General features: G+C 41.0%; 1 protein-coding gene across 4 annotated transcripts in view; it reads left to right on the top strand.

Moving 5' to 3' along the window:
• TSHR (thyroid stimulating hormone receptor) overlaps positions 1 to 27,815 on the top strand; it is a 175,967-nt gene continuing 148,152 nt past the window's right edge. For 2 of the 4 annotated variants that reach the window (XM_047738448.1, XM_047738449.1), the window contains exons 1-2: positions 87 to 210; positions 455 to 767. In XM_047738448.1, coding sequence (XP_047594404.1) covers positions 598 to 767 — 170 coding nt within the window. In that variant the 5' untranslated portion in view covers positions 87 to 210; positions 455 to 597. Of the gene's footprint in view, positions 236 to 454; positions 768 to 27,815 lie in introns of all 4 variants that reach the window. The other 2 variants (XM_047738446.1, XM_047738447.1) reach the window with 2 other exon arrangements.

The raw sequence follows: 27,815 nt of genomic DNA, 5'->3' as shown, positions 1-27,815 counted from the left end.
GTCGCGCTCCGCTGCGGCCGCACTCCGGCTGCCCGGCGGGGTATGCCCGCCTCCGACTCCTCGCAGAGGCTTCTTAGGTCGGGAGAAGCCGAGGTTCTGCGGGACCCCCGTCCGCCCTGAGACAGTCCAGCCGCGAGGACCTACTCTGGTTGGAGTGCGTGCACGTGGTCCCAGCAGGCGGTGCCCTCGGGAGGCTCCCCACAGGAAAGGGTGGACCACTGGGGTTAGAGACAAGGTAGCGTCTAAACTAGGCTTTGGAGAGAACTCCTGGGAGGAGGGCGTGGGGCTAGCGGGAAAGGAGAAGGGACAAGTCGGACTGGTGTTGAGTGTCTGGAACCGACGGAGCGGGCTGCGTGGCTCAGGGCGCCGAGAGTGAAGCAGTTAGTCCTGTTGGGGTGGACGAAGTTGCCTAGGGAAACAGAACATTCAAGAGCCACTTCTTGCCCCTCTCCAGCTTCCTCTTGGGAGCTGAAGTCACAACCCCAGCGAGTCCTCTCTCCTCCCACACTCCCTCTGTCCTTCAGCCTGCGGGAACCTGAGCCGCAGAGGGCCAAGACGATCGTGGAGGATGAAGAAATAGCCTTGGACCCTTGGAAAATGAGGCCGACGCCCCTGCTGCACCTGGCGCTGCTTCTTGCCCTGCCCAGGACCCTGGCGGGGAAAGGGTGTCCGTCTCCCCCCTGCGAGTGCCACCAGGAGGATGACTTCAGAGTCTCCTGCAAAGATATCCACCGCATCCCCAGCCTGCCGCCCAGCACGCAGACTCTGTGAGTACCTTGGAGAGGAGAGGGTAGGATCAAGAGGCCAAGGGCAGCTAGGGCAGCTGCAGAAGTGGACAGAACTGCGCAGAAAAGCTTGAGGATGGGTGTGTGTGCGTGTGTGTGTGTGTGTGTGTGTGTGCCTGCGCAACGAGTAAGAACTCAATGGCCCAAATTTGGGATTGCTGACACCCTAGTTACTCGTAACACAGGAAAAGGTAAAAAACAACAACAACAACAACAAAACTTTGGTACAGGATGAAAGTGAGAGTTATTCTTTCTAAAGAGCTGCTGTTTTTCACTTTGCCTAGGCCTGGCTGACTCCGACTTGCACTTGAGATATTAACACTAATATTATGATAATATATATTATATATTAATATATAATGTATATTAATATATATTGCTATTAAGCAACTCAAGAACTGACCTCAATTGAGCTCAAGTAGAAGCTTGTTGAATGAATAAATGAACAAATGAATATGCTAGTCTCAGATTGTCCTTTGTGTGATGGGGAGAATAAAAGGCCAGAGACATCACTCCTTCAGAGATCGCTTTAAAGGGGGCAGAATTTCAGGTCATGGAAGGGAAATGGCTCTGACCATGGACGGGAACTTGGAGTCATCCTGTTTATAGTTCCGCCCAATGTTGAGGAGAAAGGGTAATGTTGGAGGAAGAGCAATGGACTAGGAGTCAGGACACCTGCATTCTCTTCATCCCTCTCTCACCAACTGTGAAATTAGGTGAGATCATATATTTGGGAAAACCCAAGATGCTTTCTGGGTAAAAGAGAGGGTTCAATGAGCTGTGTTCTGATGTCTTTGATGCAAGTGAGGGGATCCACTGGATCACGGAGACTTTGAAAACAATGTGGGGGGCAGGGGAGGGGCCGCGTTCTGGGGAATGAAGTTATTCTGAGATGTAGAAGAAATTGATGAAAAGCGTGGGTGAAAAGGCATGCTGATTTAGACCATGGTCACAGCCATCTGCAACAGTAGCAAAGTGACTTGCAAATCTTTGGGGGGCAGTAGAACTCTTTTGACAAAGGAAAGCTTCTGAGAGAAGTCAAGTATGTAAAGACAACAATTACATTGTGCTTATTCCCGTCCTTAGCACTTTACATGAACTCACCTGTTGACTCCTCACAAAATCCAACTGAGTAGATAATTTTACTATTCTCTTTTTGTAGATGGGGAAACTAAGGCATGAAAAGTGAGGCAATTTGTTCAATGTCATGCAATTTATAATTTGTGGTGCTAAGACTTGAAATAGCACAGAGCTGCACTATGAAACCCCCTGCTCTCCCATGAAAGCAGGTATCACCCAGCTTTTCCCAGTATGGTCATGAGAAAGAAAGAAGAAAGAAAAAAAGAATGAAAGAAAAAAAAAGAAAAAGAGAGGGAGGGAGGGAGGGAGGGAGGAAGGAAGGAAGGAAGAAAGAAGAAAGGAGAGAAAAATGTAAGAACTCAGAATAGGAAGTTAGGGGCAGGAAAGAAAAAAGAACAGAAAGAAGGAGGGAATTGGAAAAGAGAGGATGGAGGGAAGGGGGGAGGAAAAGAAAGAAGATATCTGGGTCATAGAGGGCATTTCCTGCTGAAACAAACCAGACCTTTGTCATTAAAAACCTGTTCTGGGTGGTAACCATTTTTCTGAAACTCAATGCTTTGTTACCGTGGCCTGTTTTACAAATTATAATGGTGCTGAGAGCACTTTTTTTTCCTAAGCCTTATCTTCTATCCATGTATTATGGTGCTGAAATGTAAGCAGATTGTCCCTTTCTGTATTACCCATACACTTGCCACGTGGTTTGGTAAATGGATGAGAGACAGTTACACTCACTGGAACAGTGGTTCTGAACCTTCTTCTCTACTTCCCCCCTCTACAAGGGAGCATGATTCACTCTTATTTTAACAGTGGTTCTGACAAGGTAGGAAGTAAGGGAGAATTGCTATTCCTACTCCCCAGTGGAATATTCTAGAATCTTTGATACACAGGTAGTTTGAAAAAAAAAAAAAATTGCTCCTCCTAATGGAGAATTACTGATTTAAGGGAAATTAAGCCAGTAGAATAAAACTAAAAATTTAAATGTTGGCATATAATTATAGATCATATTACCTCAAAACCAAGGATAGCGAGATGGAGCCTCATTCAGAGATTTACCACTTGCTACCTGTGTGCACAAGAGGACCATCCCTTCTCTGAATGAGGAGGAGGATGGGGTTAGACAGTCATTCTGGATTTATATGGATTCTTCCTCAAGAAAGTGCTGCCTTGCTTGTCTTTTCCTTTGACCTACCCACTTTCAGGCTAATGATGGTGGCATTCACTACCTCCTCCCCCTCCCACTCTCTCCAACTCCAGTGGAGTGATGGTTTTTGTCCATCACATACTTGTTCCTTCAGAAATGTTTATGAAGGAGCCATTGTGGCCATTGTTCTTTTCAGGTTCTGGATTTTGCTTCCATTCCTTGCCTTTTGCTTCTGTGACTCTTTTTGATGGATCAGCCCAGTTTCTTTTTCCTAAACAAAAGACACTCAATCATCATCTTCAGAATTTTTGCCCTGTGTTCCACCTCTGTTATTATTCACTTGTTATCTTTAAGTGGTTCACTTCTTTATCTGAAAGAAATATACTTAGAAATTTTATGTCATGACAATAAATGGGAAGTCAGCATGATTTGCTATAAAAGGAGGTAATCCAGAAAGCTAAATATGTTGAAAACACAAATGTAATTTTATTCTAGCTCATGACTATTGCCTGTGAATGCTCTAAGCCTGAGGCTGACTTTCTTTCGTTAAAAGAGAAGAGTGATAAGTGTTAGAGAAATATTAGGGGCGCCTGGGTGGCCCAGATAGTTGGGCGTCTGCTTCCAGCTCCAGTCATGATCCCGGAGGCCTGGGATTGAGCCCTGCTTTGGGCTCCCTTCTTAGTGTGGAGCCTGCTTATCCCTCTTCTTCTGCCAATCCCTCTGCTTGTGCTCTCTGGCTGTTTCTCTCTCCGTCAAAATAAATAAAATAAATAAAATCTTAAAAAAAAAAAAAAAGGAATGTTATTAAAGAGATACCACTTCAACTTGCTGTCCTTGATGGTATCAGGAGAATTGAAAAACCATGGAAAAGGGAATCACTTTTGCTCTGTGTGATTCAATATTGTTTCATGCCATGTAGGCATTCCACCTAAAATAATCTCATGTCATACCTGTTTTCCACGCTTAGGGAAATGTGGATTTATCCCGTATTTCACAACTGTTTTGTCACAATCAGTAGTCATAACCTGAGTAACACTTGATTTCCAACCTAAAGAGAAGCCCTCTGCTTTAGCCCCTACATGCTTGCCAAATACAGCCCAATATTTTGTGTCTTAAAGATGGCATCACTTCATGCTTGTAAATTCCATGATTTATTCTCTTTTTATCCTCTGTGTGTGTAATGGTTTTGATGGAAAGTAACAGAAAACCCGTTCTGTCTGACTTAAGGAGGGAATAAATGTTCTGAAATGTAATTTACAGAATTAGTGTAGATCCAGGTTTTCGAAAGAAGCCAGGGCCCAGGGCAGGCAGGGAGTTGGAGCCATAGCCAACCATCTGGTTGGAACAACTCCATAGACAATACCATAATCACAGCCACTGGACATCTGTGGTGCTGGGCACCTTAGTCTGTAGCTGCTGGACTGTCTGTGTGCTGCCTTCCATAATTTCTCAACTGTTCCTGCCACTTTGAATCACCAATCAGAAAGTGATATCCTAGATGGGAGCATCTGATTGTCTGCCATAGGTTACCTGCTGTGTCCTAGCTGTGGGGGCCAGGGGGTAGGAGATGGGGAGGTCTCTTTTCCCCGACTTTGGGTGTCTGTAGTGGGAGGTGAAGAACTAGTTCCTTCTAAGAGTACACACCCATGCAATGGGGAATTTTCCACTAAAGAGGGACTATATGCCTTCAACATTGTTCATCACTTCCTTCATTCTGCAAATATTTATTAAGCACTGGCTATGTCCCAGACACTGTACTAAATGCTCTAGATTTGGTGGAGAATAACATCAACATGTCCCTGTCCTTGGGGATCTTACAATCTAGCGTGGAAGCTGAATATTAATCAAATAATCACATAAACATATAATTAGAATTGTGTTAATATACTGAGAGTATACTTGGTGGGAATGGGGGTGGGAACTGACTTAAACTTGGGTTCAGGGAAGGTTTTGAGCTATATCCTGAACCAGTAAGGGACATAGGGAGTCGCAGGTTGGAGTGGAGGGTAAGAAAGTGGTGCTCCAGGGGATGGAACTGCTCATTTGAAGAGCTTTGAAGAATTCTCATCTGAACAGTGAAAGAGTTGGATTTATTCATTCAGGACAAAAATATGTTACTACTTTCTTTGTAACACAAAACAGGTCAAGGTGAATTCTTATGTTGGTGGGGGCAGCTTTTGTGCCTCGCCTCCCCCCCCCAAAAAAAAGAGTCATTGAGGGTTACTGGTTTTAAAAACAAATATTTGATTCATTAAAGTAGTAGTGCATGTAAAGACTAGTTCTTTTTTCAGTTTTCCATGTATGCATTATTTTGTTTGAAATTTAATTAATAATAATAATTACTTCAAGGAAGATTTTATAATGTAATAATATTTTAATAAATAACTTAAGAAAATAATACATAGTTTAAGTACAGACTTAGTATATTTTCTTTTAAAGCCCTCGAATGTGCTTTCCAAGTACTTAGAAAATTCTAGAAAATCCATTACATTAAGCTTTATAAGTACCAGGAATGCTAAGGTTTTTAGATATCCCAGTGCTGTTTATTGGGGCAAGAGAGTAAAGTGGTGAAGAGCGCTCTTTCTGGAGTGAGATCATCTTGGTTGAATGCCTTGCTCAACCATTTCCTAAGCATGCTTTTGGGAATGTAGAGAAGGGAAAAATATTTTGCCTTCTATTCTTCTAAATTCTTGGTTAGAACCCCTGGTGACAACAACAACAACAAAGATTAACAAGAGAAAAGCATACAAATGCATTTAGTATAAGTTTTGTGTGACATAGAATGAAGACTCAGAGGTCCTGATAAAGAAATGAAGACCCAGGGCGCCTGGGTGGCTCAGTGGGTTAAGCTGCTGCCTTCGGCTCAGGTCATGATCTCAGGGTCCTGGGATTGAGGCCCGCATCGGGCTCTCTGCTCAGCAGGGAGCCTGCTTCCCTCTCTCTCTCTCTCTGCCTGGCCTCTCCATCTACTTGTGATCTCTCTCTGTCAAATAAATAAATAAAATCTTTAAAAAAAAAAATGAAGACCCAAAGAAGTGATTCAACCTAAGTGTTTTTATATCAGGTATGATAAAGAGTGGGAAGTCATGAAATAATGTGATAGGGCAAGAAGAGGGTATAAGCTAAGTGTGGAAAACTGGGGGAAACAACAAGTTCTGTTACTTCAGATTCCTCTTGTCTTCCTTTTGTCTTTGAGATAAGGATGCTCCTTTCCTCTGGGTATAGGGAAGTCACCTCTCCTGTGAAGGTCTTGTGCTGTGCTTTAGGGGAAGGTCAGATAGTCGTCTGCACCTACCAGTTCCCAGATTCTTTCACGTTAAACTATTCAGTATGCCAAGGTGCCATGTTTTGGGAAAGCATGTTCTGGACCCCATCAGGAACATTACCTACTTGCTCAGTACCTCAGTTTCTTCATCTGTAAAATAAGGATAATAATAGTATTTGCCTCGTTCAATTGCTGGGATGTATGACTTAATGGTGTTAAAGGACAATTTTCAAAGAAAGGTAAAATCATGATTCTCCTACAGCCATAAACTGAACACATTAAAGATTTTATTTAACTCTAAGTGTTCTAGTTTTCTAAGGTTGCCATGACAGTTGTGGTATTCTGTAGTCTGAAATCAAGGTGCTGACAAGGCTATGTTAACCTCACACTCTCAAGGAAAGAATCCTTCCTTGTCACTTCCTAGCTTCTGATCACTGCCATCCTTGGTTTTCCTTGGCTTGTAGCGGCATGACTCCCGTCTCGGTCTCTTTATTTACACGGCCTTCTCTGTGTGTCTGTGTTTCCGTGTGTCCTCCCCACTTCCTATAAGGATACGAGTTATTGAGTATAGGGCACACCCTAATCGAGGATGATATCTACTTAACTACTTATACCTACAAAGACCCTATGTCCAAATAAGGTCACATTCTGAGGTCCAGGTGGATGTGAATTGGGGGGAGACACTATTCAACCCACTATAGTGAAGAAACTGTCAAAATGTTGCAATTATGTTTAAGAAGAATCCACAAAATGGACATTTATGATGAAGAATATTGAAGTGAATGTGCTGATGGAGGCAAAAGTAACTTCTTTCATGATCAGAGGGTGAGGTGGAGTCACTTGAAGCTCTACCAGACAGGACAGAATTTGCCATTCTATAGACAAAATTAATTTGCATTGCTATCAATTATGTACAATCTATAGAGTTGTAGAAGAGCTCCCATAGAATCAGACTCAGAATCTTGGAAGAGTATGCTCTAGTCAATGCATAATTTTCCACTGAAGCATAATTTTTTCCTCTACAGTACATATAAAATGCTTAGAAAAGTTCCAGCTGCCAGTAAACACTCCACAAATGAACTCAGTAAAAAATAATTTCCTTTTCAACTTAAATCACAAGTCAAAATAAATTACTCAATTATACATTTTAAACTGAAATTGCAAGGCCCATCTATTAGATATTCCAATAGGCCAAGTTTAAATAACAGAAATACTCAAAATACCAAATATATATTGACTGTTTTGTTTATATATATATATATATTTCTTTTTTAGACAGGAGGGGAGGGGCAGAGGGATAGGGAGAGAGAGAATCTCCAGTAGACTCCCTGCTGAGTGTGGAGCCCAATGCAGGTCTCCATTTCACCACTCTGAGATGGTGACCCAAGTGGAAATCAAGAGTCATGGACAGTTAACCAACTGAGCCACCCAGGGCTCCTATTGAGTATTCTTAAACTCATCACAATTTAATATTATGGGTCTTATTTATATTTTCATTTCTATTTTTAATTCTACATTTTCCCAAGCCAAAAGATGTTTATTAATTAAGCAAGCTGGGTTCTTACGAACTCTACCATGTACGAACTCCAGTTCTTGATGGTACCATCCATTGGCTTCCTAGGTTTCTTATAGTTAGGATCGCCCTATCTAAAAGGCGCTTCCTCTTATAACTGTTATCCAGGTGTAATTAATAGCCTTCCTTTCACTCTCAATGCTCTCTCAAATTGGAAGATAAATTACTAATAGGTCTTACTAATAGACCATTGAGTCCAGAGGCCTATGGGACATGCTGGAACATTCTGAGACTTGTTTATTATCATCATACCTGGGAGTCAGTAACTTAAACAGGGGTCTCTTGGTATCATCTCAAAATCTGCAACCCCCAATAGATGGTAGTGAACTTCCTTCAAAGTGTCAGCTGAATTTTGCATTTCTTTGACTCTCTTAAAATAACCCGTGTCTTCCCTTCTGACTTATTCCAGGAGCCACCTAGCATGTCTCCTGCTTCCACCCTTGCTGGACCTCCATAGGCTAGTCTTCACACAACAGACAGAGAGATCTTTTAAAATGTATGTCAGGTGATGCCCTTCCTTTACTCAGAACCTTCCAACAGGCTTCCTAGTTATCTTAAGAAAAAAAACCAGAGTACTTACAGAGGTCCCAAAGGCTCTACATGATTCAGACCTTCTTCTTTTTTTTTTTTCTTTTCTTTTTCTTTTTTATTACTCTCACTCATAATTCATCTTTTACTCCATTGGCCTCCTTGCTGTTCCTCATGTTCATCAGGCTTTCCACATTAGATTCTTTTTTTTTTTTTAAAGATTTTATTTATTTATTTGACAGAGAGAGATCACAAGCAGGGAGAGAGGCAGGTAGAGAGAGAGGAGGAAGCAGGCTCCCTGCTGAGCAGAGAGCCCGATGCGGGGCTCGATCCCAGGACCCCGAGACCACGACCTGAGCCGAAGGCAGCGGCCTAACCCACTGAGCCACCCAGGCGCCCCTCCACATTAGATTCTTATCCGTGCATCAAACCTTATTTTCCCAGATGTCCCCATGGCTAATCTTCTCACCTCCTTCAGGTTTTTGTTCAAATAGTACCTTCTCAATAAGGCTTTCATAATCACTCTATTTCAAGGTTAGCATTCCTGGGGCACCTGGGTGGCTCTGTCAGCTCAGGTCATGATCCCAGGGTCCTAGGCTCAAGACCCACAGTCGGGCTACCCCAAATCTGGTTCCCCTATCTTCAGGGAGTCTGCTTCTCTCTCTCCCTCTGACCCACCATTGTCCCAGCCACTCGTTATCTCTCTCAAATAAATAAAATCTTTAAAAGAATAAAAGAGAAATAAAAGTTATCACTTCTGCTTTAAAAAAACAAATCCGTAGAGCTTGGCACCTTTTCATATATGACATAATTTGTTTGTTTTTATATTTTGTATTTATCTCTTTCCCCCAGGGCAAGATTTTTGTTTTGGTTTGATTTTTGTTGTTTGCTTTGTTCAATTATGTATCCTAAGTGCCCAGAAAGAGACTGGCATATGATTAGTTGCCAGTAAATATTTGTTCAATAAATGAATGCATTGATGAGAGTCTGAGGCCCCCCCCTTTTTTTTTTAATCATTCCATTGGGTTCTTCAAACCATTTCTTTTTTTTTTTTTTCAAAGTCCTTGAGTTTTATTGCCCTGTTAAAGTAGATGAAATTCCACCTTTGTTTAATATTTTTCCTGGCTACCTGAGACACTAGTAAATAAACTACCCTTCAGATTAAGATTCATTAACTGGAAGTTCATGGCCTTCCTTAGCAGTCCATGGTTGTCCTCCTGGAAATATGCGATTAAATGAAAATTTGTAGACAGGTACCTCAGGGCACTGCTGAGACAATCTGTAACTTCCCTCAGATTATTAAAGGTGTCCTTGACAGTCCCCCAAATTAAGAAATTATCTTTTGGAATAACTTTACTTTTTTGTGTAAGACGTGTACATTGGTATTAATTATGACTTAATATTTTTATTTTATTACAAAGAACGCTAAAACATATATTTAAAAAAATAAACCGGAACTTCCTGACCTTTGAATGTGATTTTTTTTTCTCCTAAATACAGTACTATAATTACTTTTTTATGCCTCACACTGAGCCTGTCCCATGAATAGGCTCTTCTCATAGAGATTCACTAAATGTGCCTATTCTTCAAGTTAGTCATTTAAAAAGAGATTTTGCAAGTGTCTTATGCCTCATATCTCACATTAAATCCTTTCTACCAACCCTATTTCTATTCTCACTGAATCTGTCTGATATGCTTAATTATTCTTTTGCCCTTCATTACTGCAATTAAAAATAATTGAAGGAAATTTTAAGTGTAGGAAAAATGGTTCCATTTGTTCAGGGATACAAATTAGATTTTGAAGTGTTCCATTTTGATGTCAGACTCTACTTACTTTGCTTCATTTCTGTATGAATCCTTAAGAATATGTAGGGTGTTCTAAAATTTTTCAAAGCAAATCCTTTTCTTAGAATTACAAAGCAGGCATTTGTGATTTTTAAAGCATCTTATAAATGTTCTCTGACATGTAGTGACATGTAAATCCAACCTGGATTTTTCTGGTACAACCCTATTTAAAATATTTTGCCATCAGAACATTCTAGAAATTCAAATATTTTATCATCATCATTTTAACTAAACTTCCCACACCCCTTTTGCACCTGGAAAGAGCTCCTTGTGTCCCAGTTTTTCTTTCAAAAACATGATCTCTGTATTTATATGATACATGAAGCTTTTGGCTAACATTTTCGCAGGCATTAGCTTAATTTTACCCACACCCGAGTATTATCGTAATTACTCAACTCCAGAGAGGGATTGAAACTCTCTTTTCTTATTGCCAGCTACTGTCACTTTATATTTTGTTATTTTAATCTTTTTATGAGCTGGGAAACTAGAAGGCTAACTTTAGGGCAAAGATCTGTACATGACAATAAATACAGGATCTAAAGGGAGGGCACAGATGAGGGGTTCTCCTGTGACAAAGTCTTTGTGGGCTTTGTGGCTGCTCTGTTTCCTTCTCAACACGCTTTCCAATTATTTCTGAGCAGGCAGCCATGATCCAGAGATTTGAGATAGCAGGAAATCTTACTCTAGACAGGTGGCATTTTATTGTGGTTAGTGTTTGCTCCTTCCTTTCTTCCTTTTTTTTTTCCCCTTAACCAATATTTATTGATCACCTAATATATGCAAGTAATATTCTAGGTATTGGAGAGATAAAATAAATGATGTGCTTCTAGCAGGGGTAAATAGCCAGCAAAATTAGTAATAAAACATAGAATATCAGATGGTGATAAGTATAATGGAGAAAAATAAAGGAAGGGACAGGGAGAAGGAAGGCTGGGGGTTGCCTTTTAGACGGTCAGAGAAGGCCTCATGGAGAAAGTAACATTGGAGGAAAGACCTGAAGGAGCCAGAAACGTTAAGCCGGCTGACATCTGGGAGTCAGGGAAGAAAATTCTGCATAAATGCAAAGACCAACAGTCTGGGGGGACATGGGAGGAGCATGTTTAAATGACAAGGAGAGAAGTGTTCCTGAAGCAAGAGAGGGTTGTAGGAAATGAGATCAGAGTAGTTATGGGGGACAGATCATTTGTATTTTATAGATCATTATAAGGCATTAAAAATACGAATATAATAAATAAATATAAATATATAAATGTAAAAAGTTATGTTATATATGTATATTTTTTTCACGAGTGAGGTAAGAATCTATTAAGGATGCTGAGCCCTGTCCCCAAAATTACATGAATCGACCTACATTTTACTAGACGCACCCAGGCTACTCTTATTTGTTAATGAGGTGAGAAATGACAAGAGCTCCAACCAGCTTACTACCAGAGAAGGTGTGAAAATGGTTGAGTCCCGGATTTATGATGAAGGTAAAGCCAACAGGATTTCCTCACAGAGTGTGTGGAGTCCAAGGGAAAGAAAGGAGCCAGTAATGTCTCAGCCTGGATTCTCCAGAAAGCAGAGAGGGTGTGGGAATTCTTTCTGGGGACTGTGATTCCAGGGAGCAGAAGTTAAGTTGGGGAAGTAAAGCAGGGAGGGAAGGAGACTTTGCTGCTACTAGAGGCAAAGGGTTGCTGATCCCATGGGGCCACCTGAGAACGACATACATCTTGGACCCTTTCTCTTTTATCCATGAGTTCTTGTCCACTCACCCCCACCCCACAGATCAGAGTGGTACACAACCCTTCCAGGATTCTTGTGCATGGGGTTCTGGATGGTAACAGAAATGCCCAGGGTGGAAGGTAAGCAGGGCATGAGGCAGGGCTGAGATGCAGCTCTGTCAGTTGCACCTGGATGGAGCTAGTCGACACTCACACAAATCTGGTGGCCTCAGTATGGCAGGAATAGGACAGGTAAGGCTGAAAGGATCTCAAGTGTTATATTAAAAGATCTCCAATGTAGTTTATCCTTTGAACCACTCAGATCTTCCCAAGCTTTCCATTATATCTAGCTCTCATGTTAAAATATGAGACCTTCTATTATGTAAAAACAAGATGCCCTTATATCTTCTCTGAGAAAGAGGGGAACACAAGTCCAAACTGCCACAGAGCTCCCTCCAAAATGCAAACTTTGCAAAGACATTAATGCAAGACGGCCTACGTAAGGAAATAAGCTAATGTCTACTCTGCTGTGGCTGATCCCAAGACTGTAATTGGTAGTCATATCTCCCTTCAACTTCAATTCTCTTGGAATTGAAGATTTCTCTTACCCTTGGCTTGACTTTGGCCAGTGATTGCCTAGTGGAAGGACTCAGACTTTCAACTGCAAGTGTTCTAAACCCTTGGTTGCTTTGCCCTTATGAGCTATAGTTGCCCTCTTTCCCACTCACCATTGTCACTGGCCATAGAGGAACCAAGACATGGCCCAGTGAAATCCCTTGGCTCTAGACATACTCCTCACTGCTAATGTATGACAGCTACCCTAGCTTCTCATGGTTCTTTTATTCCTATTGGTACAGACACTCCTTTATTTGCCCATTCGTCCATGGTATCCTGAGCCCAAATGACCAGGTGCTCATTTATAGCATCAGGCTCCCTATGGAGGAAGTAATCTTTCTACCCAGAAATTAGGACCTCTAATATGGTAGGAACAGAGACAAGAAGTTCAGATTCTAAATATAAGTCACTGTGGTGATGGTGAGAAGGGCCAATCCTACCAACAGCCCTAGGTCCTATTGGAGCTCCATAGGTATTCTAGCATATATTGGCTGTTGGTACTGTGTGTATACTTCCTTGGTCAGATCCCTTACCCTGCAGGCTTTGTACCCAGGTCAGAACCTTAGCTGAGCCTTTAATGGCATTCTGCCATTCTATTAGGTAGGCACTCATGATTAGGAACATGGTAAACTTAGTGGATACAGTTGTCATGTGCCCTTTATTGCATCTTCTGTCCCAAGAAACATGTCTCTGGGTTGAGTGTTGTGCTGCTGCAATGGGTGGTTCTTGCAGTGCTCTGTAGGATTTCATACTGGTAGCTCAGGCCATCTATACGCCCTTGAATAGTGGCTCTAGTGGAGGCAAGGAGGTCAGAGAAGGCAAACCCAAGTCCAAAGTAATAGTTCTTTTTAAAATGAATTACAACTTTCAACAGGTAGAACGGGTCCAGTGTAATCAAACTGCCAGCAATTAACTGGCTATTCTCTTTGAGGAAATTTGCCTTGCAGTGTAGTGTCCTATTGCTGGTAGTTTGGCCACTCACAGAGGCAGGATCTTAATGAGATTTGATGGAAAGGAGCCTATGCTGGACTTCCATCCCTGTCACCATGGCCATTTCATTCACGCCCATTGCACCAGCGCTGGGAGACATCCACAGGAATGAGTCACCTTGTCCACCTGGTTGGTGAGAGTCCTCTCTGGGGTGACACTGAAAAAATTTCCTTAAAGGGATCCAGCCTCCCTTTCAATCAGTGGATTTCTCATTTCAGAGCTGTTTTTTTCTTTCAAAAATCTGCATCATAAATTGATGAAATAGTTACTTTTGATGTAATTCAAACACAGTCCAGGAGTGAAGAATTTACCATAGCATTAATTTTTAGGTTTAAACTAATACATCAAGGTATTAGTTGATGCCAAAATAATAAACTATAAACCACAATTACAAAAACATTTAGTTCTTTAGAGTATTTGGATTTCTGAAAATTGCCATAATTATCTCCTATGAATTATTAATCTGTTACTTCTATTACATAATCACAGGTTGAACTATAGTGTGAATTAAATGGGTTTTGTGTACTGCCTTAAAATATGTCACTGTTGGGATTTTTTTTCCTTAATTATGTACTGTGTCAACTCTGTGACCAGCCCCACGCTATGTGTTTCTTTTTTCTTTTTTAATTTTGTTTATTTATTTATTTGACCAGTGGGGTCACAAGTGGAGCACAAGCAGGTGGAGAGGCAGAGGGAGAAGGGTAAGCAGACTCCTCACTGAGCAGGTGGCCTAACATGGGGATTGATCCCAGGACACTGGGATCATGACCCAAGCCGAAGGCAGACGCTTAACCAAGGGAGCCACACAGGTCCCCTTGCTACATGTTTTCATATATGATATCTCTTTTGGAACTCACAATAGCTCTGTTTGGTTCTACTTGAGATGAGGACTCTGAGACCCAGAAATGTCATCTCTCTTATCTTTAATGTCACAGCCAGTAAATGAAAGAGTATTCAAACTCAGATCCCATAGCTCCAAATCCAAGGCTCTCTCTACTATATAACTATCTTCCTAAATCTGGTTTCTTCCCCTCCTTTTTCTTCCTTCCCTTCCCACCCCTTCCCCAAATGACAAAATTCATACAATGTACTATTCAGGGGCATTTAGTACATTCACAAATGTTGTACAACCATCAACTCTAGTTCTAAACTAATTTCATCATCTCTAAAGGAGATCTGTACTGATTAACCCATCACTCCCCATTCTTCCTCTCCCCATACCCACTACTGGCAAACACTAATCTGATTTCTGTCTTCATGGATTTACCTATTCTGGACATTTTGTATAAATGGAATCATACAACATGTGACCTGTGTGCCTGGTTCCTTGCACATGTTTTCATGTTTCATCCACATTGCAGGAATAGAGAGAATGTGGGCCATCAGACAAGTGGCCCAATGGGAAAAGAGATGTAAATAGGTCAAGCTTTATGTACTTTCAGAACTTTTCACGGAGGTCCATTTCTAGCACCCTCTTGTAGAGAGCAATCCCACTCCATGTCTAAATGCCTTATATCTTAGATATAGTCTTTGGAATGTCAAAAATTCTCAGTTATTCTCAGAGTCTTAGAGCTACAAAACTACTTTCCCATGTCAAAAGGTTTTGAGAGTACCCATCTTATGAAGGAGAGTGTTTCTAACCAGTTGGCTGAGCAACACCATGTGCTTAACCCTTCTGGAGCCCACGGCAATCTTAGTCAATGCTTCTAGAAAGAGGTGACTTAATAGCAATGCATGAGCCATTATCCATTATTGTTTTACCATTTTAAAAGCCAGTACTTATGCAAAGGGCTTTTCTCTGTTATAGGTGAGTTGCAGAACTCAAACAATATCCCATTTGTAATGGTATTTATTACAATCATATTGGCTTCAATATCTTAGAGCTCCATTTAACAATTTAACGAAAATGCCAACAAAGAAAATTGCTAAGAACAAAAAAAAAGGTTAAATGAAAAAAAAAAAAAGATTATTCTTCCCCTGAGGCTTCCTGGAGCTGACTTCTCAGCTATTTCTTCCCAATCCACTCTGGAACTTGGAGATAGAAGATGAGTGGCCAAATTCTAACTCTCCACCAACTCACTGTGTGGTAGAATCTGTTTGCACAACTCACAGGATGACCAAATGAGTGAGATCTGTTATGCCCACATCATGGAGGAGTCATCGTGGGGGATCATGTGAGGTGATGCTATTAGTGTGTACGTGAAATACCTGGTAAACCAGAATAAAGCCTGATCACAGTTAGCTAGGATCACAAATGCAGGAGTGGGTCCAAGCATGTGGGAGACCTGGTCTGATTTAACCCTCGGTGTGGGTATTATATTGATTTGCAGAAGGCACGCTTCCAACACGGACCATTCAGCAGCTGGCTGGCTTAATGATTGCACAGCTATTAAGACCAAACACTTGTCCACTGTGCAAAAAGCACATTTTAAATATTTGTAAGATTGCTTATCTTCTTCCAGAGATGTTCATCCCTGGGGAGTTCCTGTCAGTAGAGTAAAGTGACTGAAATTCTAGCTAGGAGTTGGGGGGGGGGGTCCTCTGTCCCAGGAGGGCCCATAAATCTGTAAGGATCTCTCTGTTCTGTGTCAGAGTTTGGCTGGAAAACCTGTTAGGATTTCCAAACTCTCCAGATGCCCCTATTTAATGCTTGGCTGACCTTCTTATGTAGCATAACCAAGTTGCCATTTCACAATCATTCTCAATCCCTGGAATCTAAAACAACAAAGCCAGAAGCTCTGAAATGTGCGCTATGAAGCATAAAAGAACCTATTAAGGTTCTGTCTGATTCAGTTCTGTGACAATAGAAGTTCTAAGATATTTACGAAGAATTCGTTTTACTTGTAAGAAACTTGGCATTTTATATAAAGTGTGTATCTCGTGACCAAAAAGACCCAAGGTGGCTTGGAGGGGCTATGAATTCTTTTTTTTTTTTTTTAAGATTTTATTTATTTGACAGAGAGAGAGAGAGAGAGATCACAAGTAGACAGAGAGACAGGCAGAGAGAGAGAGAGAGAGAGGGAAGCAGGTTCCCCGCTGAGCAGAGAGCCTGATGCAGGGCTCGATCCCAGGAGCCTGAGACCATGACCTGAGCCAAAGGCAGAGGCTTTAACCCACTGAGCCACCCAGGCGCCCCTATGAATTCTTTTTATATCATATCCAGTATCTTCATTTTCAATAGCAACAGAGGGAGGGGAAATATCTTGAATGAAGTTAAGTCAGCTAAAGTCATGGTCAAACTTAATAGGGAAATTGTTGATGAGCATTTTAGCAAGGCACTTAAATCTTTCTGTGTCTCATCTTTTGTATCTGTGAAATGAAATTGTAGGATCGCTCTGTCCTACTTTGGAGAACTGTTGCAAAGCCCAAAGAAGTAATTGTTCAAGTGCACAAGGTGATCTTCATTATTTAGGGATAGACTTTATCCTTCAACAGAGTAAGAATATGGGAGGTTATACTTTATCAAATATTTGGGGGAACACAGATTTATCACACCGGGATTTTGAGAAAATTAGATTGTAAAAATAAACACAGCTACAAAAACTAAGCCATTTAAAATAATCTGCACCCATCCTTTTGTCCTCGACTCTTCCAACAATGCAAGAGAACTGTCCTCACCTGCATCCCTACTCCCTCCTCTCCTCACCCCCTTCTTTAACTTTTTCCCTCTTCCTCCTCTCCCAGATTCTTTCCATTGTTGTCTAAACACACTCAGGTCTCTTCCTGCTAAAACAAAATTCCTCCATGGTTCTCGCATCTTAATCTACCTGCCATGGCTGCTTCCCTGTCTCCTTTCCTTTGCAGTGCAATGTTCATAAAGACTTTTCTCAAGTTGCTCTCTTGAAGTTTTTACTTCCATTCACTCCTTAACTTACTGCGATCTGGCTTCTGTTCCCATTACTCAATTGAAAAGGCTCTTGCCAAAGTCACTAACAACCTTTGTTGCAAAATCCAGCTGACATAGATCCTTTCCTGGATTGAACCAATGGTTGCTTTTGTAGTGATGACCACTTCCCTCTGATTCCACCACATCGAACTCCTTGATTGCCTGGTGCCTCAAAGTGCATCTCTGATCAGCCTGGGCGGTAGGGCGGCTGTTGCACAACGAGGGCAGATACTGAGATATGAGCCAATTAGGAGTGCTGGGTGCACCCTTTGCATCTTAGCATCAAGTGCATTCTTTTTAAAACATTTTCTTTAAGTTGAGTATAGTTCTTCTTTTTATAAATTTTACTTATTTGAGAGAGAGAGAGAGAGCACATGCAGGAGAAGTGGCAGAGGAAGAAGGAGAAGCAGGCTCCCTGCTGAGCAGGGAGCACAATGCTGGGCTTGATCTCAGGACCCTGGGATCTTGACCTGAGCCAAGGGCAGATACTTAACCAACTAAGCCACTCAGGCACCCCTATAGTTCTTAAATTCAGTTAAGTTGCAGGATACAAAGTCAATACCCAGAAATTGGTAGTGTTTCTATGCACTAATAATGAAGTAGCAGAAAGAGAAATTGGGAAAACAATTCCATTTACAATTATACTAAAAAGAATAATATACCTAGGAATAAAATTAACCAAGGAGGTGAAGGACATGTACTCTGAAAACTATAAGACATTGATGAAATTGAAGATGACACAAACAAATGGAGAGATAGTCCATGCTCATGGACTTAAAGAATCAATATTATTAAAATGTCCATACTAGGGGTGCCTGGGTGGCTCAGTGGGTTAAAGCCTCTGCCTTCGGCTCAGGTCATGATCCCAGGGTCTTGGGATCGAGCCCCGCATCGGGCTCTCTGCTCAGCAGGGAGCCTGCTTCCTCCTCTCTCTCTTCTGCCTGCTTCTCTGCTTCCTTGTGATCTCTGTCCAATAATTAAATAAATAATTTTTTTAAAAATGTCCATACTACCCAAAGCAACCTTCAGATTCAATGGAAGTGTGTTACTGAATAGGGGGCTCGCCTCCATGGCTGCCTCAGCCCACCCCTTGTGCTATTATCTACTTCCCCACACATTTGGCAAGCAGAGCATCCAGGATTCCAATGGGTCAGCCTTGCTGCTGGAATTTAAAAGAGAGGCTGGGGGATGAACTCTGGTGCCTATTGCTGTAGTTGATGTCAGGGCCACAACTGGTGCTTATGTCTTTCTCCACTATCCACTCTAAATTCCCCTCATACTTGGCTTTTACCACTGTTGGCCTTGATGCCTTATCTGCTGGTATGATTGAAGCCCTTATTTCTGAGGGGTCTGAACCCATAGTAACTATACTATTTGCAGGGGGGCGTTGCTGCGATTGTTCATTTTAGTCATAATTGAGCAAGTGTTATGGCATGCCCAAGTGGCTTACAAGAATTCCACATATATTCCTCCCTACTGTGATTGGGTCACGGAAGACCTATCTCTTCCCACTGATCAGGATCAGTTACTCCTATCCAGATAGTAACTCCTCCTTTAGTCTACTGGTCCCTGGATATAAGAAGTCCAAAATACCCAGGTGGTAGTCATTGCTTCTAGTTCCCTTCAGAGCCTAGAATTGTAAAGATTGGAAACACAAAATCCTTCAGTGAGTCATTGGATATAAAGGCAACTGGGGGGGGGCACCTGAGTGGCTCAGTGGGTTAAAGCCTCTGCCTTTGGCTCAGGTCATGATCCCAGTGTCCTGCGATCGAGCCCCGCTTCGGGCTGCCTGCTCCACAGAGAGCCTGCTTCCTCCTCTCTCTCTCTCTCTGCCTGCCTCTCTGCCTACTTGTGATCTCTGTCTGTCAAATAAATAAAAAAAGCCTTTAAAAAAAAAAAAGGCAACTGGGGCCACTCCTGCTTTTGCTCCTTGGTTTCCAGACCTGCATAGTTTTCCTAATGGGGCACAACATCCAAACAGAGATTTGTGACTTAATATGTAAACTGCTTGATGATACCTCACCATAGCAGAGTATTGCTTACAAGTGGTGCCGTTGGCAGACTATTCCACTACTCTGTAAAACCAATTACTTCTGGATTATGTGGTACCTGATATGACCAGTGAACTTACCCATGACCATGAACTTACCTCTCTATCTCTTTCTCTGTGAAATAGGTCCCATGGTTATATGCTATGGTATATGAGATTCTATACCTGGGTCACATACCTTGAAATCTCCCAGATAGTGGTGCTTGCCTGAGGTTACAGAGGCAGGAAAGGTGAACAGTTACCAACAGTAAGTGTCTACTTCTATGACAATAAGCCATTGGCTCTTTCAAGAAAAAAGGGCTAAATGTGGTCAATTTACCACAATAGGGTACCCTCAAGTAACAGTGCCACATTGAATTCTGTTGCTAACTGGTTGGACTTTTAACGGTGGTAGTAGACAGATAAGCTGTGGTTAGTGGGTGTCCTTGCTCTTGACATGTAGTCTCCACTCTGTTAATGTGGCAATTGTGCTAGTTTTGGGGTGGCCAGTGACAAAGACTAGCTACCCTTAACTGATCAAGTCATTTTGTCTTAGGTATTCAATGCTTATTCTATGGTGACTGCTTTATGGTGGTCATTAATAACTTATACAAAGATCTTCATATTTCATGCCTACTCCCATATACTCATCCTCATGCATCTAGCCCAGACTTTTTCTTCTACAGTCTTCTACTTTTTCTTCCCAGGATCTGACCAGCTCACTAATCCATTTGCTGGTGAGTTCATATATATTCTTATCTTAGGCTACTTTTCGATGAAATCCACCCACTGGGAAGATTTTCCCTTGCTGCTGTTTTTCAAGGCCTCCCTTCATGTGCATATCATGTCCATTTTGGGTGGACTGACTGACTGACTTACAAAATGATCCACTAACCAAGCTCTGGCTTTAGTCATTTTCCTTTAGCTGGCTCACATGGGACACTTCATACAGCCATAGCTGCGAGCCAAAAAAGGGACAGTGATGTAATCTTAGTAGTTGACATGGAGGTCTAGGATAACAGCTTATACAGTTTATTCATGTTTCGTAGTCCTGCTCACCTTTGATCCTTGATACCTTTCATCTGATTAATTGCTCCTGAGTCTGCCTAATGTTATGACTAAGTGGGTTGTAGAAAACTCAGCTCATAATGGGCAATTTAAGATGCATGGTACTGGGGCGCCTGGGTGGCTCAGTGGGTTAAGCCGCTGCCTTCGGCTCAGGTCATGATCTCGGGGTCCTGGGATCGAGTCCCGCGTCGGGCTCTCTGCTCAGCAGGAGGCCTGCTTCCCTCTCTCTCTCTCTGTCTACTTGTGATCTCTCTCTGTCAAATAAATAAATAAAATCTTTAAAAAAAAAAAAGATGCATGGTACTTGGCTTCCATAGTCAAATGTTCTGTCTCATTTGACTGAAGGCCCAGTAGCATACCAAGAGCTGTTTTTCTGCACTGCAGATGTGTGGATTTGTTCCAGAACTCTGTGGAACTGCATTATGAGTCTCTTATGAAAGTTTACCTAAACTCCACACCACGCTCTCTTTTTCCTGTCGACACCTCCAACACAGTAGAGTCTACCATGTCATATAACCCAACTGGAGTACAGAGTCCCGCTCAGCCCCTACTCCAAGCTGGCAGAATTCCATGTCAACAGAAATATGGTCAGAGCCATCCTTGTACAGTATTTCACTGAATGAATAAGCTATAATTTGACTATTTTCCTACTGAGGGATAAATAAAAGCATAAGTGTGAGTCCTGAGACTGGTCTTCACTTTTTCTGATTTCCCACTGACTAGATAAGGGCTTTCACATTCAGTTTTCAATTGTTTATTAGTTGTCTCGGCTTTTAATTATCTGTCTGTAGTAGCTCCAATACAACTTAATTGAAGTCAGCTGATTGTATGGATGCACGGCTTTTCTTCAATTCCCTCATTCTTACCCCAGCCTCCCCAGACATGCATCTTTTCCAAACCCAGAGCATGAATCATTCCACAGGCTGCATCTTTTCTAATTTCCATAACTTTATCTTCCAGTTCACTGTTCTTCAGCTGACTGCTCTTCTGCTTAATCCATACAGTAGTAATGCATGTATTGTTTATTCTGTTATATTTCATTGTGTTTTTTACATTTAATTTTTTGTGGTTTTATTTATGTCTTTTATGTCCTGGATTAATTTAAATAAACTTTATAGTCACTATGAAATTGTTCTATTTTCTGAAATTCTTGGGGACTTCAGTTTGCTATTTGTTGGGTCTACTGACTCTTCCATGGTGAATTGTTACCTTCTTAATGTATAATTTTGGATTATGAGCTCATCTTCAGCATGACTGTATCTTTGAGAATTTGGTACAGCCTGGGTTGAGAGCAGGAGTCATCAGGACCAACATTAAGGATATCAACATTAGGGATTTCACCACTCAGGTGAAACGTATTTTATGATACTATCCCAGCTTGGGAAATGCCTCAAGCAGAGAGTAGTTTAAATGCTATCCCAAACACCCAAGTCGATGGATAGGACCATGATTCCAGATTCTCAAAAATATTTTTTAAATACAGAACATATACAAGGGATATACAAATTTTGGGCAGGATGCAGATCTCTTCTGTCTCATATTTTCACTAAGTATGTAGCCTGTTCACATTACCAAGTTTATAGCAGTATCTTAATACCACCTCTGCCTTTCACATGTGCCAAGGTCTCTTCTTCTGACCTGGAGTCAGCATTAAAAGCCAAGCTCCCTGGCTACTGAGTTTGGGGAAAACTTCCCCACTATAAACTTCCTGCTCCTAGAGCTTTCACAAAGCTTACCATTCTGTTTGTAGTTCTCTCTGGATGCCTGAGAAGTTCTCTTCCTTCTGGGGAGTTACAGCTATTCATTGAAAGAATTATGTCTAATCCAGCATTTATGTGTGGCCACAATAGGGAGGCTTTTGGATTGGGCAGACTCTAGGAAGTCTCCATCTTTCAGTTCCTAGATTATTGATTCTACAGATATTTATTTTTTCAGTTGCTTTTGGATATTGAAAACATTATGTAAAGAAAAGGAGAAATAGAGCCTATGTTATGATATAAATGATATAAATTAGACATCAGTTTCTCCAGGAAGATTTCCTGGACCTTTCTCAAATCTAGATTACATAGATCTAATCTAGCACTGCATATTTCCTCATTCTATCAGACTATTTCAGTTGCATGTTTAAGCGTTTGCACATCTTCTAAATTAGACTATAGACTCTGAGATGGTAAAGAATGTCCTCTCAATTAATGGTTCCAAACCACCTTGAAGGCTCAGCATATTGCAGGAATTAGAATGTAATTGTTGAACACAATTATTTTTGAAAGCTCTTGAAAATTTTCAGTGTCTTTATGAAAATTCCATTATCAGCCTTTCTTTTTCCCAATCATTGATACATTATCACCTTTCCTTTCTTTTAAGTTCTTTCTTCTCTGCAAATAAATTTGCTAAAGCCCCCTTTATCCTTACAAACAGAGCAAAGCAAAACAATAATACCTCCCCTAGTACTTGACACCCTCTCAAGATAGTATTTCTGTCTTCTTCAGTTAAGTACTATTCAACGCACCATTCCTGCATCTGCAAATCCTTTTAAAAGCCAGGCAAAGCAGTCCTGGTTCTTCCTATCTGCCATTTCCAATGTTGCACTGGTCCTCTATGAGGCAGTATGCTGTAGCACTCTGGTACTCTGTCTGCATTTTATGACTTCTGCCTGATTCCCTTACTTTCTGGTGACCCCCTGAAGCCTTTGCTTGCTCATTTCTGGGTGGGGACCTCAATCTTGGTTCAATCTTCTTGTATTCATTTTGTTTTAAAAACTTTCCATACTCTTTAATTGACAGCACAGCTCACCTAGGATTCCTCCACCAGGTCAATAAGCAGGAAGCTCTCTATTGTCTCCTGGTAACTGGCAGACTGGTACTTCAATTAGCTTATATTACCATTGCTAAACTTTTTTGCTTGCTGTAGTTACCTCTTAAGTTCTAGTATCTTCCTTTCACTCTCATATTCCTCATTGCCACTGTTCGTTCATTCCTTATCCCTTTTCAGGTTGACTTCTCCCCCTATCCTTCTGCCAAAACTTGCATGATCCATCGTTCCATGGTTACAAGGATGTCTTTTATGATATTTGAAAATAGTGCTCTGTCCTTTCCTATATACCCATGACATATTTCTTCTAAGAATTGGATACTCCATCTGAAGTTTGCTACTTCAGGGGTTTTCAAATTTGACTGCAGATTAAGATTGCCAGAAGACCTTATTAAAAATATTGGTCCCTGAGCAATCCCTAAAAATCCTTACAGAGTAGAGGTGAGAGGTAGGGGTAGAGGCTGGAAATCCGCATTTCAATTTATTTGTTCAGTTAGTAAAATATCACCCAGTAGAAATTTAAACCATATATACTGGTGGGAAAATGCTAAAATGTAAGTCGCTCTTAACACTTCCCTTTGGGTCCCTCCCCTAAGACAACTACTGTTCGTAGTTTCTGAGAGACCCATCAAAACACACATTCCATGTTTTTAATACATGTTCCAAGTGATTTTAATGCAGCTCTTCCATCAAGTTTGGGAAGACTTTGATCTTGTCCAACCGCTCATTTTTCTTGAAATTCTTTCTTCCCTTGATATCCTTTATGGTTATCATAAAGGTTATCATGTGGTTGTCCAACATTTCTGATAGTCTTAACTTTTCTTGGTTCATGCTTCTTACTTCTTCTGAATCCTAAACATGGGCATTCCCTCGGGCATTCCCTTTGGCCTTCTTTTCTGTCTATATTTTCTTCTTTGACAATCCCTCCCAGGCCCAAAAGTCACTTAGAAAATATACTCATACCTCAATCTCTTACTCCAGCATTTCAACCTAGTCATAGTCCGAGATTTTTTTCTACTATTTAGACATTTCTGTCTGGCCCTCTGGAAGGGCCTCAAATTTAACATCAAAACAAATTCATGTTCTTATCAGCAAAACTGCTCATTCTTCCCTCTTTCCTATTATCCTTATAGTCTCTTATCATCCTCTTACCAACCTCTTATCATCCTCTTATCAACCCCTCCTCTGCCTCTCCATTGTTCCTGTACCTCTGAGATGCTCCACACTTTCATGCTCTGCACCTCAGTTTTATTTATGTTTCAGAATTTTGCACACTAGTTTCACTTCCAAGTGTTTCTCACTCCTCCGCCCACTGCTCACAGGCCTGTTGAGGACACCATATCTTATTTATTTCTGTGTCTTATGCACCTCACTCACTACCTGGAACATAGAAAGTGTTCTATAAATATGTTGATCAGAGAAAACATGATAAAGCTGAAACTTAGTGTGCAGCTGGGTCATCCATTTTCTACTTAATCAGTCTCTTGAGTTTAGATACCTATCTACTCCTTATTTCAACCAGACTGAACTATTCACTGGTCTTCCTGAATGCACATTATACTTTTCCTTTTGTATTCCTTTGTACCTGCTTTTCCTCATGCTTAAAATGACCATCTGCCTCCTACCTGCCCATCAAAATTCCACAAATCCTTCAAGCCCATATACTTCCTTCTTCATAAAAACTTCCCAAGTGTCTAAAGCCCCAGTTACCACAGCCCTTGGATTCAGAGAATGCACTTGTCATACAGAACTGGGTAGAGTATTCCTTCTCTTTGACTGAATTTATAACATCACAGAATTTTAGATGTGGAAGGAACTTTTGAAGTTATCTAATATAATCTTGTGTTTTACAGCTAAGAGAACCGAGGCCCAAAGAGAATAAATATCTCACTCAGAATTAAATGTCAGCCAGGGACTAGCTGAGATAGACCTGGAAACTAACTCTCCTGAATCCACTAGATTCCACTAGTGGGATCCACTAGAATCCACTAGAACTATGTCTACGCAAATGTTCTGTCTTCTCTTCTAGACTTAGTGCCTTAGGTCAGATACAGAACTCTGTTCAGTTTTGCTTCCCTTCTAGTTCCTAATCTAGTTCTTTGCATAGAGGAGGCTCACAAATTTATCCTGGATTGAAATGAACCCCTAAAGGACTGGTTAGTAGGTATTTTTAACCAACAGCCATCCTATTGTGGGTTCCCCAGATAAAAGAGTCTAACACAGAGTTTACTTGCTGATGTGAGAATGAGGAAAAGGAGAAGTAGGCAGGGACAGTGCACGGGTTGCTGCTTCATTCCAAGTGAGCCACGAGGAACCCAGCAGGTTATGCACAGCCATACATAATACCCATGTGTGGGGTATCTGTGGAAGGCTATTTGGAAAATCCATGCTTTAGGGCAGTTCATAGAAAGAGCTTACCCACTCCCTCCCACTTCCTGTCTCCCCCATTCCCACCCCACACTTCCAGTTGTGATCTCTGGCCCTTCAAAGGCTCCTTGGAAAGTCAGATTGCATGCCCTATTGAAAGGCTTCTCATTTGAGTCAGACTAGAAGAAGATGTACGTGATATGAGTCTGACAAGTATCCCTAAACCACAACCTGTTCAGCTGTTACTTTGTTAGTTTTTGAAGTATACTGATGTTACAAACACAGAATTGGTAGCAGTTTTCTTTAGACAGAGGCCTGGAACAGGAATAATTTTTTAAATGTTTTATAATAAAAGTAGGCAGTGATGTTTGTGAATAAGAAGACAGACATGCAGATTGAACAAGTCCTGATTTTTCCCTCTAAATCAAGAATAATTGGCAAGTGCATTCATAGCTCTTAAAAATTAGTATTTTCTTATTTGATATTATGATTCAAAATTAAAAGACCTATAAACTCCTCTTCCCATTAAGTTACTCAGTACAGCACAAAACAGTCCATCCTTTTAACCTGTCACTCCATCCTCATATGTAACTCATACTTTTAATGAAAGTTGCTCACCAGTGCACATGACAAAGAAGACTTAAGTGTGGAGAAGAATTCTTTTTTTTTTTTTTTTCAAACAAGTGGTTATACCTACTTACAAAAAAGACTTGAGAGCTTGGACACACTCCAAGAGCCTCTGAATATTTTTCTTCAACAGAAATTCCAGCTCAGACGTTCAATAACCCAGGTTTGTTTTCAAAGAGGGAATAAAGAAACAAATTTCATTAAGACGGGCCAAAATTTGAAAGCAATTAATGGTGACAGGTCCAAGGCTTTTACTTCATTTTATTATTAACATGACCACTCTTTCCAGATTTTATTGTAAAATATTGGAGAAGAGGAGGGAAAAGGAGTCTAGCGAATGAAGAGAAAATTCAATAGAAAGGGGCACATAAAAGCCATGTTCAGAGTAGGGGAAGACTAACTAAAGACTCAGCAGACTGCTAGGAGACATTAGAAAATTAACGAATAACAACAGGTGACAAACAGCAGCCTAAAGAAGGTTTTCTCATGGATTTCAAACTTTGAGAAGGATATTACAGACCCAGATCAGTTGACATTATAGGTGGAGAAGTTGCTTTAAACGAATTTACACCAAGAAACCTGGAGAGATTACATCCCTAGGTGCTAAAATGCTTTAGTCAGAAATCTCTGAGGGCACTATATAGAATTTCTGGGGAATCTTAGAAAATAAGCAATGAACCAGAGAAATAGGATCACATTGTCCTGGTTTTCCACAAAAGGGTAAAAGACGCTTCTTTTTTTTTTTTTTTTTTTTTTATTTGACAGAGAGAGATCACAAGCAGGCAGAGAGGCAGGCAGAGAGAGAGGAGGAAGCAGGCTCCCTGCTGAGCAGAGAGCCGGATGCGGGGCTCGATCCCAGGACCCTGAGATCATGACCTGAGCCGAAGGCAGCGGCTTAACCCACTGAGCCACTCAGGCGCCCCTAAAAGATGCTTCTTATGTCCTGGGTCACTTAAACTGCTTTGAACCTTTGGTTCTTATGTAAGTTGATGGCAATTTACTAGCCCTGTTTTTCTGAGAATTAAATCCATCAGAATCCATCAGAATTGTTTTGAGAATTAAATAAAATAAGATATGCAAGTTAATCACAAATTCTAAATCAATATAAAAATATTATCAATGATTGAAATATCTTCCTTCTTTGCACGTTTATTGCACTTTACATATGCCTCTATTACAGAGTTTAACATGTTGCATGATGGAAAAGTTTATGTCCAGTTTCCTAACTGGAATATGAGATACCTAAGAAAAGAGACTGTGACTTATTTTTTTATATGAACTCAAAACCCAAAACACTGATTAGCATTTAATGGGGGCTTAGTAAGTTTTTATCAAATGAGGCAACATTAAAAAATAATCTCAGTAGGCTGTACCGTAAGTCAAAATGCACAGCATGATATTTAAGATCAATGTAAACCCTACATTTAGGTCTAAAAACTATTTGCACAGTTACTGGGGGTAACTGTAAAAAGTCAACTGGTGAAGTCCAAGCCCAGAGTTCA

Source organism: Lutra lutra, chromosome 7 (genome assembly GCF_902655055.1).
Source record: "Lutra lutra chromosome 7, mLutLut1.2, whole genome shotgun sequence".
NCBI classification, from domain to species: domain Eukaryota; kingdom Metazoa; phylum Chordata; class Mammalia; order Carnivora; family Mustelidae; genus Lutra; species Lutra lutra.
This window is presented reverse-complemented; position numbering and strand designations above follow the sequence as displayed.